The following is a 12,521-nucleotide window of genomic DNA, read 5'->3' as shown; positions in this document are numbered from 1 at the left end:
CGGTATAATGTGGAGGGCATAGGGTGTAAGCTAAAGGGTGTAACATGTAGGATGTAGGGTGTGTGCTTCAGGATGTAATGTAATGTGTAGGGCGTTATTTTAAGGGTTTGATGTGTACGATGTAGGGCGTGAGCCTCAGGGTGTAATGCGTAGGACGTAGGGTGTGAGCTTCAAGGCGTAGGGTGTGAGTTAAAGGGTGTAATGTGTAGGATGTAGGGCATAGGGTGTAAGCTAAAGGGTGTACCGTGTAGGATGTAGGGCGTGAGTTTCAGGGTGTAACATGTAGGATGTAGAGCGTTGGGTGTGAGATGTAACGTTAAGGATGTAGAGCGTAGGGTGTGAGTTTCAGGGTGTAACATGTAGGATGTAGAGCGTTGGGTGTGAGTTTCAGGGTGTAACATGTAGGATGTAGAGCGTTGGGTGTGAGTTTCAGGGTGTAACATGTAGGATGTAGAGCGTTGGGTGTGAGTTTCAGGGTGTAACATGTAGGATGTAGAGCGTTGGGTGTGAGTTTCAGGGTGTAACATGTAGGATGTAGAGCGTTGGGTGTGAGTTTTAGGGTGTAACATGTAGGATGTAGAGCGTTGGGTGTGAGTTTCAGGGTGTAACATGTAGGATGTAGAGCGTTGGGCGTGAGTTTCAGGGTGTAACATGTAGGATGTAGAGCGTTGGGTGTGAGTTTCAGGGTGTTACCTGTAGGATGTAGAGCGTTGGGTGTGAGTTTCAGGGTGTAACATGTAGGATGTAGAGCGTAGGGTGTGAGTTTCAGGGTGTAACATGTAGGATGTAGAGCGTTGGGTGTGAGTTTCAGGGTGTAACATGTAGGATGTAGAGCGTAGGGCGTGAGTTTCAGGGTGTAACATGTAGGATGTAGAGCGTTGGGTGTGAGTTTTAGGGTGTAACATGTAGGATGTAGAGCGTTGGGTGTGAGTTTCAGGGTGTAACATGTAGGATGTAGAGCGTTGGGTGTGAGTTTTAGGGTGTAACATGTAGGATGTAGAGCGTTGGGTGTGAGTTTCAGGGTGTAACATGTAGGATGTAGAGCGTTGGGTGTGAGTTTCAGGGTGTAACATGTAGGATGTAGAGCGTTGGGTGTGAGATGTAACGTTAAGGATGTAGAGCGTAGGGTGTGAGTTTCAGGGTTTAACCTGTAGGATGTAGAGCGTAGGGTGTGAGTTTCAGGGTTTAACCTGTAGGATGTAGAGCGTAGGGTGTGAGTTTCAGGGTGTAACCTGTAGGATGTAGAGCGTAGGGTGTGAGTTTCAGGGTGTAACCTGTAGGATGTAGGGTGTGAGTTTCAGGGTGTAACCTGTAGGATGTAGGGTGTGAGTTTCAGGGTTTAACGTGTAGGATGTAGGGTGTGAGTTTCAGGGTGTAACCTGTAGGATGTAGGGTGTGAGTTTCAGGGTGTAACCTGTAGGATGTAGGGTGTGAGTTTCAGGGTTTAACGTGTAGGATGTAGGGTGTGAGTTTCAGGGTTTAACGTGCAGGATGTAGGGTGTGAGTTTTAGGGTTTAACGTGTAGGATGTAGGGTGTGAGTTTCAGGGTGTAACCTGTAGGATGTAGAGCGTAGGGTGTGAGTTTCAGGGTGTAACCTGTAGGATGTAGGGTGTGAGTTTCAGGGTGTAACCTGTAAGATGTAGGGTGTGAGTTTCAGGGTGTAACGTGTAGGATGTAGGGTGTGAGTTTCAGGGTGTAACCTGTAGGATGTAGAGCGTAGGGTGTGAGTTTCAGGGTGTAACCTGTAGGATGTAGGGTGTGAGTTTCAGGGTGTAACCTGTAGGATGTAGGGTGTGAGTTTCAGGGTTTAACGTGTAGGATGTAGGGTGTGAGTTTCAGGGTGTAACCTGTAGGATGTAGGGTGTGAGTTTCAGGGTTTAACGTGTAGGATGTAGGGTGTGAGTTTCAGGGTTTAACGTGCAGGATGTAGGGTGTGAGTTTCAGGGTGTAACCTGTAGGATGTAGGGTGTGAGTTTCAGGGTTTAACGTGTAGGATGTAGGGTGTGAGTTTCAGGGTGTAACCTGTAAGATGTAGGGTGTGAGTTTCAGGGTGTAACGTGTAGGATGTAGGGTGTGAGTTTCAGGGTGTAACATGTTATGTGTGGGATGTAGAGCGTTGGTTGTGAGTTTCAGGGTGTAAGCTGCAAGGTTTAATGTGTAGGGTTTAGGGCACAGAATATAGCGTTCACATAGCCCAGGTGTAGGGTGTAGGGAAAGAGGTTTAGGGCCTGGGATCTACCCGTATGTGGTTCTCCCACAGTAAGGCTTCACTCCCGTGTGTACCTGATGTGAACCCCCTGCCATTCGGCATCATAAGTGCATTGGTTTACGTTTGTACCTCTGTAAGAAGTTAAAACCTCTCGCTGTCATCAGTACCACTTTAAAAAAATAAAGACCCCAGGTGCCGCCCGCAGGGTTTAATGTGTTCTTCTAATAAGAAGAGAAACAAGATCACAAGATCGAGACCGTGGAATGTTTCCATGGTAACAGGTCCGGTAAAGTCACCCGACGTCAGTATCGCATGTTGAGTTTGTTCTTGTTGAGTTCTCTCTCGAGGTTGCCGATGAGGGCGTCGATGCTCTCCTGCAAGTCCCGCAGGTTGACTCTGTTGGTGAGCACCGGGCTGATCTCCTGGATCTTCATGAACGCCTGATACGTGTGCTCTTTGGGTCTGTGCTCCTCAAGGTCCTGGAGGATCCGATGGCAGGGGCTGATGGGAAGACATTCCTCCCGTTGTAGGTTGTCCAAATTGTCCCCTTCACTGTCTTCCTTCTCTACCTGCATCTCCTCATCTCTCTCCGTCCCCTCATCCACCTCGGTCGAGTCTTCTTCAAGCACCGCGTCTCCGGGAAGCTTCGGCAGGTCCTCCTGTGCCCCGTCCGGAGGATCTTCGTTGGGAACTTCGGCATAGTCGGCGTCGTCCGGACAGCTGGGCTGGAGGTACGGCTCCCTGCAGCGGCTCCAGTCTCCGGCGTAGCGGTTACTGGGACTGTCCAGACGGCCGGCCCGAGGTCGCAGGACTCCGGTCACCTCCGCCTCGCTTAGATTCAGTACCTGTGGACGATCCTTTCTTCTTCTCACGGCAGCCTTTGGAAATGACTCCACCGGGGCGGGTGCGGGAGATGAGGGGTTCCCTTGAGCGTCCACAACTACGAGACAGAGGGAGAGAAAGAGAGATGTCTGTTAATGCTAGAGTTACAATGAGATGAAGATTAGTATGTGTTTACTCAACCCATGCAGAAAACTGTCAAATTTGACAACACCACAAAATCTATAAAGCTGGGAAATGACAAGATGACATCATAGCTTGTATTTGACCATATGCTGTCAATATGTTGAGATTGAAGTGGTAGATGAGGACACGCAAAGCACACCACTTTAATCCGGTTTACCTGTCCCGATCTGCCCTCTTAGCCCTCGACTGATTCTAGCTGCTGCCTACAGACGTGACGGAACAAATACAACCACAAAACATACAATATAAATATAGCACTTAAAGGGACAGTGCTCCCGAAATATATATTCTGTCATCATGTGTTCTCTCTCTCATGTGGCTATAAATCTGTATGTGAGTACAACAGAAGATATTTTGAGAAATGTCTCATTGGTTTTGTGTTCATGATTCATAATATTCCCTTTGGGGTGAACTCTCTTTTTACAAATAACAAGAAAATCTTTGATCACAAGAAAAGCTAAAATACACAACAGATGGTTTTATACGCGTCCTTCATCACAATGCAATAACCTGATCCGCTAATGAAAATAATTTGTTTTTTTATAATGTTATCTACTCACACGTCATCTTAAGACAATTCTCACTATTTCATCAATAGCTGTATTAGCTGTATGGCCACAGCTAATACAGGGTAAGGTGCCTTGCTCAAGGGCCCTTCAGTCATGACCTGCTGGCACTGAGATTGGAACCGGCAACCTTCTGATCACTGTGGCCTAATGGTTAGAGCGTTGGGCTTGTGATCAGAAGGTTGCCGGTTCCAATCTCAGTGCCAGCAGGTCATGACTGAAGGGCCCTTGAGCAAGGCACCTTACCCCTGATTGCTCTGCAGTAATGTGCCACTGTATAGAAAACTACTTGTAAGTCGCTTTGGATAAAAGCGTCTGCCAAATGAATAAATGTAATGTAAATGTAATTAAACCATGAGGTATATTTTATCTATATTTATTAAAGTGATTCTCTTACAATATAAAACAATAAAAGTAGATATTAGATATAAATATTATATTAGATATATAAATTGAATTTTATTGTACAAAGACATTCCTGCAGTATATTGACTGTCAAAAAAAAGTGTATTTATTGCGCTGTTTGAGATGACAAATGATGCCTTGGAAACGTGTCATAAGCATCATCTTTTCTTTATCCTCTACTCATAACTGTTGCTCAGCGGTGTGAGGTATAGTGCGAGATGGGTCAAATGACCTAAAAATCCCTTTTATTAAATACAATAATTGCACCGGATAGCCCTCTCCAAAGGAAACATCTATTCATTTTTCTAACTTCCTTTCTGTCGTTTCATACAGTCATGTGACCACGGTAATAACACGATATCCTTCATATTGTTACATCTGTATTTAATATACATTTAATAACATATAAAATAAAACATTAGTTTATTTCAACATTACATCAAATAATACGTAAGGAATTGCTGCTTTAAAATGATTGTTAAATATAAGCATTAGTTCCAACCAGAGATAATATAGTTTTGATTTTAGTTTTTTTCACATTTTAAAATCATTATGCAATTTTTTTTCACTTTTGTCATTTTATAATTATTAATTTTTATTTATTATTATAATTGTAGTGCTTTGAAATTATTTCAATTTTTCCTTTAGTTAGCTTTTCCCATTATTTTAAGGGTCAATATTTTATATTACTTCAATGAACCGAGACCTTTTGAAGTTAAGTAATGTAAATAACCTTGGTTCCAACTATTTATCATATTGAAGGATATTTTCTAGTATCTATTTTTGTTTCGTAAGGGTGGTACTCCATGATACGTGACAAACATAGGGGATAATAAATAAATAACATGGTATTGTTATGGTAAAATATAAATATTAAAATACGCGACTATTACTATACTATTCGTTCACGCTCAAACTTAATTTTCTGTCATCATTTATTCACCCTCTCGTCATTTAAAACTGTTTATCTTTCATTCTTCCGCAGAACACAAAAGAAGATTTTTTTAAATGTTGGTCACAGAACAGCACAGCCCCCCGTTCACCTCTACTGTAACCAATTCAAAGTTAACAACATTCTTCTAAATATCTTCTTTCGTGTTCTTGGGAAAAGAGAAACGACTCTATAATGTGTTCACAGACGTCACACCACAAGAGAAGCGCAGCGGGCCTCGCACGCCTGACGGAGGCTCTTGTCCAGAGAGAGGCCCATGCAAACAGACTGATTGTTCTGCGGCAGGCGGGACGTCCAGAGTTGAAGTTTAAAAGAGGAATGCGTGTAATTATAGACTGAGCTCTACTGTACGCCTGCCTCACTGCTGGAAGAAGTCACGCACACAGCAGAAGCACAACACGCATTTATCATGGTGACCGAACCCCAAATCTCCATGAACCCGTATAACACAACGAACAACTCGGTCCAGAGACTGACGCAGAGAGAGAACGAGATGTTCTCACCTGGCCACAGCTGGAGCAGGTAGTGCAGAACCTCGATGTGTTTTTTGAAGTGCAGAGCGCTGGCCAGCTCCTCCGAGTCGATGAACACCCGGTTCCCGTGACTGGAGGCGTCCTGTCTCTGACTGAGCAGAACCGGCCCGAAACACACGGCCAGATTTTGACAGGTCATTTTATTCAGCTCGTGATGCGAGGCCACGCGCTTCAGATGATCCATGAGTTTGCGCAGGGTCGCCTGACACACAAACACACAGCGGTGAGACACAATCTCCTTTGGATTTCACGGATTATAGATTCTCTAGGACGTCCGGGTACCTTCTCCACTTCTGGCAGAACCTCCAGCAGACTGACGGTGTGTTCGGAGTCGGCCGGGTCGTTCTCACATCCGCCGGCTCCCATCTGGAGAGGCCTCGTCGACATCGACTCCAGAACCGACTCGTACAGCTGCTGACTGATCAGAGGATGAGGGAGCTCACGGAGATAATCCTTCAGCACACCTGCACACACAGACGAATACATTCATTCCACTTTATTGTTTGTTGTTGTTATACGTTTCCTGTTTTTGTGTGTAATACTTTGGCAGTAAATACCATCATGCCAGTAAAAATGCCTTAAAATAAAATGTTTCTGTGACTATCTGTGCATCTATTTTGACAACATGAAACTGGTAATCCTGTTATTGCTGATTTATTACACTCTATTAAACATCACAAAACTGAACAACAGTCTAATAACAGACTGATAGAGGAAGTCAAGCAACCAATGAGCATTGGACTGTTCTCTCTGTGTGCGTGTGTGCGTGCATGCGTGTGTGTGCGTGTGTGTGTGTGTATAGGGCCTAAAATAGTATTTATATACACAAACTATAAACACACATACACACTAACAGTGCATTAAAAGCACTTTTGGCTTAAAACAGGGTATGCGGATGTGCGCAAGCTCGTAGCGTTTCTTTATAGCGCACATGCATACACACTCAAACACACACACATTTATTCACACAACTGTGTGTGTGTGTGTACGAACGGTCACCCTGTTCTGACTCAGCGGCTTTCTGCACTGTTTGTATAACACCCTCTCTCTCTCTCTCTCTCAGCCGTCTCTCTCTCTCTCTCAGCCGTCTCTCTCTCTCTCTCTCAGCCGTCTCTCTCTCTCTCTCAGCCGTCTCTCTCTGTCTCTCTGTCTCTCTCTCTCTCTCTCTCAGCCGTCTCTCTCTCTCTCTCTCTCTCTCTCTCAGCCGTCTCTCTCTCTCTCTCTCAGCCGTCTCTCTCTCTCTCTCAGCCGTCTCTCTCTCTCTCTCAGCCGTCTCTCTCTGTCTCTCTCTCTCTCTCTCTCTCTCTCTCTCAGCCGTCTCTCTCTCTCTCACAGCCGTCTCTCGCTCTCTCAGCCGTCTCTCTCTCTCTCTCTCTCTCTCTCTCACAGCCGTCTCTCGCTCTCTCAGCCGTCTCTCTCTCTCTCTCTCTCTCTCTCTCTCTCACAGCCGTCTCTCTCTCTCTCTCTCTGTGTCTCTCTCTCTCAGCCGTCTCTCTCTCTCTCTCTCTCTCTCTCTCTCTCTCTCTCTCTCTCACAGCCGTCTCTCTCTCTCTCTCTCTGTGTCTCTCTCTCACAGCCGTCTCTCTCTCATTGTCTGGTGGGTATATCTCACTGGTGTGAGTCAAGGACCATCTGTATGACTCTGTGTGACACACACAAACACACTTGTTAATGACCTGACATGTCTTTTCACAGAGCACACACACACACTGAAGGGAACAGCATGTGCAGATCTCTCATGAAAGCTCTTTGTGTAGCACACGTCTCAAGTTGACATTTTACGACATGCAGAGAAAATCCCACCCTGTTTAAACTCAACCTGACCCTGATTTCTCTCTGCATGTACACACTTACTACACAATATCAACACATGCGCTAGAATTATGGACAATTTATAAGACAAATAAGACACACACAAAAAATTAACTAAAACTGCTAAATAATCTATTAAGTATATTAATAATATAAAAATCATTATAGATTGACAAAAGCACAAAAGATCAGGAAAACTCGAAATATAAACATAAAAGCTCACAGTCATAACATTAATAAAACGATAAACAGAAAAGCTGATTGGCTGACTGGTGTCCAGATGCATGATGGGACTTTGATTGGGTTAACAAGAAGGCAAATAAACACCACCTGCTCATACAAACAACACAGAGGACAACAACCTCACTCACACACACATGTAGTGTATGTGTGTATGTTGTGTATGTCTGTGTGTGAGGTTGTGACATAATCAGATCATGAGAGCTCAACATAACCCCTTGTTACGGTGTGTTTTGCCAGCTTTTTCTGACCTTTGACCTCTGGTTAATTAATCACACACACCTAATTATTTGACCCAATTTGACAGAGAGAGACATATAGAGAGAGAGAGAGAGAGAGAGAGACACAGACAGACATGGACTCCAAGAGAAGAGCGACTGTGTCCACACTGCACACAGAGACAAGTGGAAACAGAGCTGCACTTCTTAACCTCGTGTCCAAACTATACGGACATCAGAGAAACATTCTTCCCCCAGTTCACAAACTTCCACAAAGACTTCAAGCAGTTTCAACAACAGGACAAGATCTCATACATACTGGGAGAAAAGCCCATCAGCTCAAACCTGACGGCGAGATACGTCAAGTCCTGTCACGACAGAAGAGCAACAACCAGCACAACACACACAACACTGACACAACACAACACACACAACACTGACACAACACAACACAACACACACACAACACAACACAACACAACACACACACAACACAACACAACACACACAACACTGACACAACACACACAACACTGACACAACACAACACAACACTGACACAACACTGACACAACACAACACTGACACAACACACACAACACTGACACAACACACACAAACTGACACTTATGACAGGATCCTGTCACTTTCACTAAGAACTTTTGTCAATACTTCGCACTTTTATGTCTGTATTGATGTGTACATATTGTTTCTTATATAGGATACTCTTATTTTATTTTATACAGAATGTTTATATTTAATCTTCCTGCTTTGGCAATGTAAAACACTTTTTTATCATGCCAATAAAGCTTTTTTGAATCTTGAATCTTGAATCTTGAATCTTGAGAGAGAGAGAGAGAGAGAGAGAGAGAGAGAGAGAGAGAGAGAGAGACAGAGGGGGGGATGTGTGTCACGTATGTGTACACATGTATCACCTGTAATGACGTTAATATCTGGGTAGTTGTTTTCTGACAGCTCGACAGCGTGACTGTCTCTCTCGTACGCTTCTCGAAGCTCCTTCTTCACAGCAGCCGAACCGCAGAGACGATACAGACCCACCACCTGTCAATCAAACACATAGACCCGTCAATCAAACCTACAGACCCACCACCTGTCAATCAAACACATAGACCCGTCAATCAAACCTACAGACCCACCACCTGTCAATCAAACACATAGACCCGTCAATCAAACATACAGACCCACCACCTGTCAATCAAACACATAGACCCGTCAATCAAACCTACAGACCCACCACCTGTCAATCAAACACACAAACCTGTCAATCAAACACACAAACCTGTCAATCAAACATACAGACCCACCACCTGTCAATCAAACACACAAACCTGTCAATCAAACATACAGACCCACCACCTGTCAATCAAACACACAAACCTGTCAATGAAACATACATACACACCACCTGTCAATCAAACACACAAACCTGTCAATCAAACATACAGACCCACCACCTGTCAATCAAACACACAAACCTGTCAATCAAACACACATACACACCACCTGTCAATGAAACATACATACACACCACCTGTCAATCAAACACACAAACCTGTCAATCAAACATACAGACCCACCACCTGTCAATCAAACACACAAACCTGTCAATCAAACACACATACACACCACCTGTCAATCAAACATACATACACACCACCTGTCAATCAAACACACAAACCTGTCAATCAAACATACAGACCCACCACCTGTCAATCAAACACACAAACCTGTCAATCAAACATTCATACACACCACCTGTCAATCAAACACATAGACCCGTCAATCAAACATACAGACCCACCACCTGTCAATCAAACACATAGACCCGTCAATCAAACATACAGACCCACCACCTGTCAATCAAACACATAGACCCGTCAATCAAACATACATACACACCACCTGTCAATCAAACATACATACACACCACCTGTCTATCAAATATATCAAGTCTACCTGTTGGGTGGACTAGACATTTAGCTCATAATGTGATGAGGTCATATGACTTTCATGTATTTATGTTTGAAATGCATGTTGTTATAAATACTTTATGACTTATAGATGTTAATAACTGTTTGCAGTATATAGTATTTTTTTATAGATTTCATGTAGATTAAAGAGCACATGTCAGATATTTCACTCCATTCTTAACAATGAGGCGTGTGGGACGGAAACAATGTGTTCAGCTGAAGTGTTTCCTGAATGCATGAAACTCTTCCTCTGTTTCTCCCGCTTGTGTTCTTGATTTAGCTCTGCACATGTGAACACACATTCATGTGACCAGCGTCCAACTCAAAGTCCACGGCAGGAATTTCTCATCTGGCTAAAGGCCAGACGTCTGGAGCTGCTCTCTAACAGGTCAAACTTTAGAGGTCACGCGAACTTCATCATAACACAAACATCCTGAAGAGATGTTGTTTGTTTATTTCGAGAAACAAACATTTTTACACAATCAAGCTTCTGTTTTCAATGTCACAATAACGGGATGATGATTTTTATGATGGGTGACCTCACACCAAACAGTGTAAAGTTCTGGCAGATCAAGCATCTTACACTTTTGTTTTGTGGGACATAACTGCACAGGCATTCTGTTTAAAACCCTGAGAATAATCGTGAGTTTTATGAAAGAATTTAATAACACAAGTCAGAATGACATGAAGACAGAATTCTTGGGTGAACTGTTCGTTTATATGTTTGCTACAAGATGAACCGTGTTCGGAAAAACACAGAGTCACAAAGACACACACAGACAAATCTGCACAACTTCACACACAAGCACAAATTCACACTGACAGACATACAAACATGCACAAACTCATGCGCAAACACCATTCCATCCATCCATTTTCTTCCGCTTTATCCGGGGCCGGGGCGCGGGGGCAGCAGTCTAAGTAGAGATGCCCAGACATCCCTCACTCTAGACACTTCCTCTAGCTCTTCCGGGGGGACACCGAGGCGTTCCCAGGCCAGCCGGGAGACATAGTCCCACCAGCATGTCCTAGGTCTTCCCCGGTCGGACGGGCCCGGAACACCTTCCGGGGAAGGCGTCCAGGAGGCATCCGGAACAGATGCCCAAGCCACCTCAGCTGACCCCTCTCGATGTGGAGGAGCAGCGGCTCTACTCCAAGCTCCTCCCGGGTGACCGAGCTTCTCACCCTATCTCTAAGGGATCGCCCAGCCACCCTGCGGAGGAAGCTCATTTCGGCCGCCTGTATCCGGGGTTTCGTCCTTTCGGTCATGACCCAAAGCTCATGGCCATAGGTGAGAGTAGGAACGTAGATTGACTGGTAAATTGAGAGCTTCGCCTTGCAGCTCAGCTCTTTCTTCAGCACGACAGACCGGTACATCGACCGCATTACTGCAGAAGCTCCACCGATCCGTCTGTCAATCTCCCTTTCCATCCTTCCCTCACTCGTGAACAAGACCCCAAGATACTTAAACTCCTCCACTTGAGGCAGGAACTCTTCACCAACCTGAAGTGGGTAAGCCACCCTTTTCCGACTGAGGACCATGGCCTAGGATTTGGAGGTCCTGATTTTCATTCAAGCCGCTTCACACTCGGCTGTAAACCGTCCCAGTGCATGCTGAAGGTCCTGGCTTGAAGGAGCCAACACGACAACATCATCCGCAAATAGCAGAGACGAAATCGTGTGGTCCCCAAACCTGACACCCTCCGGCCCCTGGCTGCGCCTAGAAATTCTGTCCATAAAAATTACGAACAGAACCGGAGACAAAGGGCAGCCCTGCCGGAGTCTGACATGCACTGGGAACAAGTCCGACTTACTGCCGGCAATGAGAACCAAGCTCCTGCTTCGGTCGTACAGGGACCTGACAGCCCTTAGCAAAAGACCATCGACCCCATACTCCCGAAGCACCCTCCACAGGATGCCGCGCTGGACACAGTCGAATGCCTTCTCCAAATCCACAAAACACATGTGGATTGGTTGGGCAAACTCCCATGAACCCTCCAGCACTCTGTAGAGGGTGTAGAGCTGGTCCAGCGTTCCACGGCCCGGACGAAAACCACACTGTTCCTCCTGAATCCGAGGTTTTACTATCGGCCGTATCCTCCTTTCCAGTACCCTGGCATAGACTTTCCCGGGGAGGCTGAGAAGTGTGATCCCCCTGTAGTTGGAACACACCCTCCGGTCCCCCTTCTTAAAAAGAGGGACCACCACCCCGGTTTGCCATCCCAGAGGCACTGTCCCCAAGCGCCACGAGATGCTGCAGAGGCGTGTCAGCCAAGACAGCCCCACAAAACAACCAGAGACTTGAGGTACTCAGGGCGAATCTCATCCACCCTCGGAGCCTTGCCACTTGGGAGTTTCTCACTACCTCAGTGACTTCGGCTTGGGTGATGGACGAGTCCACCTCTGAGCCCTCGGCCTCTGCTTCCTCAGTGGAAGACGTGATGGTGGGATTCATGCGCAAACTAACACACATATACAGACAGAGAAGGACACACACAGACACACATGCACAACTTCATTCACACAGACTGACAAATAGACAAACATACAAAAACTAACACACACACA

General features: G+C 45.3%; 1 protein-coding gene across 2 annotated transcripts in view; it reads right to left on the bottom strand.

Annotated features, from left to right (window-relative positions):
* Window positions 1-1,288: 1,288 nt before the first annotated feature.
* syde2 (synapse defective 1, Rho GTPase, homolog 2 (C. elegans)) overlaps window positions 1,289-12,521 on the bottom strand; it is a 31,671-nt gene continuing 20,438 nt past the window's right edge. For both annotated transcript variants that reach the window (XM_079477444.1, XM_079477445.1), the window contains exons 4-7: window positions 8,898-9,024; window positions 5,975-6,156; window positions 5,663-5,894; window positions 1,289-3,150 (exon numbers count right to left, since the gene is read on the bottom strand). In XM_079477444.1, coding sequence (XP_079333570.1) covers window positions 2,513-3,150; window positions 5,663-5,894; window positions 5,975-6,156; window positions 8,898-9,024 — 1,179 coding nt within the window. In that variant the 3' untranslated portion in view covers window positions 1,289-2,512. The remainder of the gene's footprint in view (window positions 3,151-5,662; window positions 5,895-5,974; window positions 6,157-8,897; window positions 9,025-12,521) is intronic.

The sequence above is a fragment of the Barbatula barbatula genome, assembly GCF_947034865.1.
Source record: "Barbatula barbatula genome assembly, chromosome: 17".
Taxonomy (NCBI): Eukaryota; Metazoa; Chordata; class Actinopteri; order Cypriniformes; family Nemacheilidae; genus Barbatula; species Barbatula barbatula.
Note: the sequence above shows the minus strand (reverse complement) of the source record. Positions and strands in the feature narration are given on the sequence as shown.